This window comes from Primulina eburnea, chromosome 5 (assembly GCF_022965805.1).
Source record: "Primulina eburnea isolate SZY01 chromosome 5, ASM2296580v1, whole genome shotgun sequence".
NCBI lineage: Eukaryota > Viridiplantae > Streptophyta > Magnoliopsida > Lamiales > Gesneriaceae > Primulina > Primulina eburnea.
The window spans coordinates 26,183,976-26,190,287 of record NC_133105.1 but is presented as its reverse complement, the minus strand read 5'-3'; the positions used below and the strand labels follow the sequence as shown (position 1 = coordinate 26,190,287).

Below are 6,312 nucleotides of genomic sequence, written 5' to 3'. Positions count from 1 at the left end.
AATCCAAAACAATACCAAGCCAAAATACATTAATCTTGCACCATTAACTTTCGGCCACATGCTGAAATTTTACACAATTTGCATACGACATCCGATAATCGATCCGTTTATGGTGTTATGATCTCTATCTACTCCAGAACATGTATTTCTAATAAAATCACAAGTCCTCCAATAGATAATTTTCGAAACATGCTGAAAAATGATGAAGTTTACCTCACCTTTAAGCCCTTGAGTTGAGGAGCAAGAATCTAAAATCAGTTTCAAGAAATTATGGTGGAATCATCTCAAGAGAACTTGAAATATGAGAAAGGAGTTTGAAGCTTTCATTCATGGAGAGTTTCGGCCATCTCACACAAAAAAACTGAATGAAATGGAGAGAAAGAGGCACGTCCCAAGCTTCATCTTGCATGGCATGACAAGTGGAAATTCCCACTTATTGCACTGTAGTCCCTCAATTTCTCATTAATTGCACATCAGCCCCTATTAAACCTTTTTGATGCAATTCCAATCCTAAATAGTATCAAACATCTTGGAATATAATTCAACACTCCATAATTCTTTAATTCAATAATCTCGGATTAAACTAATATCATTTCTATAATCTCGGGCCTTACACGGACCCCGTGTGCAGGTCCGTGTACAGGTCCGTCCAGACTCGGCCAATGCTATCAGTACTTGAATACTATTCCTTTGGTCTTCTAACACACTCCCATGCATCACGACTCCTTCATGGCTACTCATGACTCCTTGTAGTGCTTCCTTGAACTTCTTTAATCGACCCCTCGTGACTGGTCCCTCCGGCAACTGCAAAGGATCCCATGCTTTCCTTGGGGCTTGACGACCCGTGTTCGCATCACCAAACCTATACAATCTCTTCCACATAAATGCCTCCACCTAAATTCATCTTTCTCGGGTATCACAGGATAAAAGTTTGAACAATTTAGGCTCGTTAATAAACAATACTCTAACAATGAAAACCTTAAAGGTCGTTTACGATATATCGTCCAAAATTCATTACATCCACTATCGTAAGTTTGTCTACTAATAAAAAACCATAAAAATTGATTGGAATTGTTATAATCTTTAGCACATATAAATAAATTACCGAATAATGTATATTGGACCAAATATTCTATTTTTTTCTTATTCAAAAATGATACAATCTTCTTATAAATCTCAACATATCTTGATCATAAAGTTAACTTACATTCAAAGATTTGATTCCTTACAAGTTTAGTAGAGAAATAAATCTGCAAAAAAAAAAAAAAAAATGTTAAATAGTGTCTGTTCATATAAAAAATTGGTTTGGATCGAATCTGGATCCAGGTGGGTCGAGCTCTTTGTTTTGGGTCGAAGTGGGTTCAGCTCTTCACCCTGGGTTGTTTGAGTCGAGCTCTTCACTCTTGGGTCGAGCTCGACCCAGCTCCACAGTGTGGGTCGAGCTCTTCACAGGAGCTCTTCACAGTGTGAAGAGCTCGATCTGAGCTAGCTCGACCCAAGGCCTGGGTGGAGAAGAGCTCGATCCAAATTCTTCACACCTAGGTCCAATCTCTTGGGTCGAGTTGGTCGATGCGAATCGACCCAGTAAAATTCAAAATAAAAAATTGATTTCTTACCAATACGTGATTCTCTCGTACGATTCCTTGCAAACGAATATCTTTTAGACTCATTGTTAGCCAAAAATCAAAACAATGGAGGTAAGGAGGTTTGAGAAGAAGATATTTTGTGTGAAGATCGAGAATGAATGGAGTGAAATGTGGATTGGGTTGAGTTGGGTCGCGTGAGTTTTATTTTTAATTAAATTATAAATTTTATTATATATAAAATTAAAATAAATAATCATATATACTAATGAAAAAAATTAGTCTTCAAATAATTTTTTAAAAAAAGATAAATTACTTTCTCTTTTTTTGAGTGGGTCTCATGTGAGAACGTCTTACGGATCTTAATTTATGAGACGGGTCAGTCCTACCCATATTCACAATAAAAAGTAATATTCTTAGCATAAAAAGTAATACTTTTTAATAGATGACCCAAATAAGAAATCTGTCTCACAAATACCACCCGAAGATCGTCTCACACAAATTTTTGCTTTTTTTTAAAATAAACTTTTCCATCAATCTCGTTTTCCTCGTTTTCCTTTATTTATCGTGAAATCATATAAAAAACTGCTCTTGAAAGATGTTTGACTTTGTATGATGGCGGCTGTGCAATACACGGCCACCTCTTCCCGCCTCCGCCACAGCCACAGCCACAGCCACAGCCACAGCCGCCCCACAGCCACAACATTCGCAATTTCCACTTCTTTCCCCAGACAGCGTGCCCTGAGAAGAAACTATCTCCGGCAGAAACTACTCAAAACCCTAAGACACCCCTCCATTCCCATCGACTCCCGCCCTCTACAGCAAGTAATAGAGCCCGTGCTTAAGGAAATTCAAGAACTCGAAGAGTCTGAAAATCCAAAATCTGGGAATCATCAAATTCAAGAAATCGAAGTGGTGAAGGAGGTTGGGATTTCAGAGCCTACTGTTGGGGTTCCAGTTGATGGAAGTGTCGGTTTGTTAGATAAAAATCCTATCTTGAAGTATGGGTTGTGGTTGGCAGGGGCTTTTGTTTTCCAGGCTGTTTGTGCTGTTTGGGTATTTGGATCAGCTGGCTCTGGCAGCAGAAATGGGAATTTAAATGGAAATAGAGAAGATTCTGTTCTGGAAGCGTGGGAAAATGGACAGGGTAAATCAAGGGTGAAGCTTTTTGCCAATGCAAACGTGAATTGGCAAGTGGGTATTGGAAATGAAGCTGTTTATGTTGATGAAGTGGAAATGGAGAGCGCAATCGAGGAAATTCGAGCAATGGCGAGGGAGGCTAGAGAGAAAGAAAGGCTAAAGTCAGAGAATGATGGTCTTGATAGCGAGGATGATAATGATGTGGATGCTGGAAAAATTGATAGAACAGGGATTGATTGGGAGGTCTACAATCGATTGATAAAGTTGACAAAGAAACTCGAGAATGAGCGTGACAGATCGCCAATTGCATTTATTGAGCACTCGAGGAGGGAGGGTGAGAGAAAAGATGGGGTCGGAGAAGGTGAGTTAAATGAGATAGAGGGCAATGCAGCATTGCTATTCAAGAAAAAGTATAAGTTTAAAGATTTGTCGAGTAATCAGGGTGAGAAACCAAAGGGTTTTTGGGGTTCGGATGATCATTCTATTCATGAACCTAAGAAAAGTGGAGAGACGGAGGGAGGGGTCGAGTTGTTGAGAAGTGGGAATGGTGGTAACAATGCAGTTAATTTAGGGGGTGAAGAAAAGCATATAGACCTGGCTGATGTTGATTCTAAGGGAAATGATTCAGTTCATATGGTGAAAGAAATTAGAAGTAAAGGTAATGTGGAAATGACGGAACTCTCTAAGAGTACAAGGAAGAAGGTGGAAAAAGAAAGAGGGACGACCAAAAAAATAAAGAGATCTGCTGTTGTGAAACCTAAGGGGGCGGCTGGTAATGCTCTTGGAATCTCTTGTAGGAACTAATAGCCAGTTTATGTTTATGCAGACAATATTCGGGTTTTGAACTCTTAAATGCTTTTGGTATCTCATCTTGTTTTTCCTTTCAAAATTCAGATATCGAATTTAGTAAGAACTCTGTGGCTGTTTATGTTTTTTGTGATGATGAAACCTCTTTCTTCTCCTTCGTGCTGTTGACGGAGAAACATGTTAGAAAAAGGATATAACTCTCTGAACTTGTGAACTTTGCGTCATGCTGCGTAAATGTCGGGTTTATTAATTGTAAAACTAAATGAATACTGTAACTACTCAATAACTTTTAAAACTAATTCATTAATTTACAGTGTTTGCACCCGAGAAATCAAGAAAATCAAGAGGGGAAGCTGTGAAGTCAATAGAATCGGGAGCAGTGGAGGTTGTTGCAGTATCTGACTATCTGTCAGATGTATCAAGAGGCAAGGAAGTCTCTAGCAATATATCAGCACCGAAATTTGGTGCAAAGAAACGTGGAAGTGATTCTGAATTTTGGTGGTCCGATCTTCCATACGTTCTAGTATGTGAATGGAATCTGTAAACATTTTACCTCCTCGTCTTTTTCTTGCTTTCACTACTCTTCTTATGCCTCAGATTGGATTTTGCAGTGAACTCTTTTGTATGACAAGCTGTTGGAAAGATTAAAACTAACAGAAATGTAGATGAATGAAAAAATCTCCTTTGTTCAATTCAGGGTATTCTTATGTATAGAGTCAACGATGATACGGGTGGAAGAGGACTTTATACCCTGAAGAACACTCCCAGCACAGAGGTATCCTTGTCGTACATTGTTGCTTTCGAGGACAGTGTTGATGCAACCAATTTCTGTTACATTCTGCAATGTTTCTTCGAAGATCTGGAAGACTTCAAAGCTGATGTTGTTCCTTTAACGGTCAAAGTAAGAGCCTTACATCAGTCTCTTAATATTTTGCTCGCCCGTTCTGCTTAGGTTTTATCCAACCATTCTTTACCAGGAACTAAAGGATGCAGTCAAATCAGAAACGATGAGTGCCATTGTGGTGAAGCGAGGGGAGCTGCAGCTTTATGCAGGACAACCACTAGCCGACGCTGAGATGGGTTTACGTGATATGATAAAACAAGGTTGAATAACATAATCAGGAATCACCCTCCAACCGAACAAGTGAGACTGTGAGAAACACAATGTGGCTTCTGTGAAGTGAATCTCCTCGAGGCAATGTCATGCGGAGTACAAGAACATTCAGGCACTGTCTGAGTGAATTAGAGTGATGCTGATGCTGTCTGCCACAGGTGTGTTTGATGGCGTTTTCCTTTCATTTTCTTTGTTGAAGAGCTCGGATGTCTGGTTGATGGGTAGAAGATATCTCATTTTCACGAGGGAATGATCGATCCTATGAATCTAAATTTGATATTAAAGCTGGAAGTGATTGGTGTGTAGTGATTTCTTTTTATATTGGCCTTTGTATTTCATTCAGATCAATTCTTGTGTAACACCTCGAAAAATTGTGTTGTTTAATTAACATTTAATAAAATAATAATAATAATATAAATAAATAAATAAATATATTCTAACAAAAACGTTGAAATATAAATAAATTTTCTACAAATTAATCTACTTAATGTTCAAAAGAGTTAAAAGTAAAATAAATAAAAATACTTCTAAACAATTATAATATAATTAAATGAATTTATTATCCCACAAATGAAATTTTCAAAAGCTTATAAAAAATATCAATTAATTTTTATTTACTGATTAATTTTGACAGCAAATATATCTGTTAAGAAATGAACTTAAGTGGGTGTCAAGTTCGAGGGTTTGAGCAAATAAGTGTCATGATATAAGTGACTCACTCATTTCACTTTCCCTATAATAGGACCTCAATAAACACATTTTATCAAATAAAAGTGTAAAAATTCGTGAAATTAAAAAGGAAAAAATTGGAGAAGTGTGGAAAATAAATGATTTGAATATTGAAAAGTAATAGTTGAATATTTGAATGTTGAAAATAAGAGTTGTAAAATTAGAAATTTATGTGTGATGATGTAGGTAATGATTTATTTTATTTTTTGGATTATGTGTAATGAAACTCTATAAATAGATCTCTCATTTGTGAAGAAAATCACAATTGAGTAGAGAGAAAAATATTATAAAGTGTGTAGTTTGGTAAAATTTGAGAGTTTGAGATTTTTACTTTTTACCATAAATTTTTACTTTTTCACGACACGTTATCAGCACGAAGCTCTAAAAGTCCTCCATACTTTTCCAAGCTCCAAACAGAAGAAAAAGGTAACAAAAGTAATAATATTTATTTTACTGTTGTTTATTTATTGTGTATATATTTAATATATAATATAATGTTATTATATAATAAAATAAATTTTTCAAAAACTTGTTATAAATCATGGGAGGATGTTAAGACGACATCCCACGCTCCCTGTGACACCTCTGACCCATTTTATAAAATAACAGCGGAATTTAAAATTTTTCTTTAAAGGGAGGAAGGATTCAAAATACATTTCCAATATATATACCATCAAAAGAATATACATGATCCAAAAAGTGTTGCATCAAAATACAAAATATCATTTTGATCATGTATAACAAAATAATCTTCCACTTCCTTCCATCTCTATATGCATATGACCCCGGCTTCAATCAACGTCCTGGTTCGTCGCTCCTATCTGCATCACATGAATAACTTAAATGAGCATAAAACTCAGCAATTGGAACTCTTACATAGCAATGTACATAGCATACTCTATAAAACATAGCTTTAAAAACATTAAATACCATCAACTC

The 6,312-nt window shown here is 36.3% G+C and overlaps 1 protein-coding gene across 2 annotated transcripts; it reads left to right on the top strand.

Annotated features, from left to right (window-relative positions):
* Positions 1-2,154: 2,154 nt before the first annotated feature.
* Positions 2,155-4,992, top strand: LOC140833136 (uncharacterized). 2 transcript variants are annotated; one of them, XR_012118300.1, is made up of 4 exons: positions 2,155-3,495; positions 3,845-4,070; positions 4,228-4,431; positions 4,508-4,992. XR_012118300.1 is itself a non-coding variant. In XM_073197583.1 (4 exons), exons 1-4 carry the CDS (start codon positions 2,196-2,198, stop codon positions 4,637-4,639), a joined length of 1,845 nt encoding a protein of 614 aa, XP_073053684.1. In that variant the 5' UTR covers positions 2,157-2,195; the 3' UTR covers positions 4,640-4,992. The 2 variants fall into 2 exon arrangements, 1 of the variants encoding a protein (XP_073053684.1); XM_073197583.1 differs by having other exon boundaries at positions 2,157-3,495; positions 3,845-4,053.
* Positions 4,993-6,312: the final 1,320 nt, after the last annotated feature.

What these genes read in the sequence shown, in the direction of transcription:
- LOC140833136 (XM_073197583.1), top strand. Translation starts at nt 2,196, where the DNA reads ATGATGGCGGCTGTGCAATACACGGCCACCTCTTCCCGCCTCCGCCAC. An exon ending in GAAACCTAAGGGGGCGGCTG is followed by an intron (nt 3,496 to 3,844) that starts GTAATGCTCTTG and finishes ATTAATTTACAG; the next exon opens with TGTTTGCACCCGAGAAATCA. An exon ending in TTGTTCCTTTAACGGTCAAA is followed by an intron (nt 4,432 to 4,507) that starts GTAAGAGCCTTA and finishes ATTCTTTACCAG; the next exon opens with GAACTAAAGGATGCAGTCAA.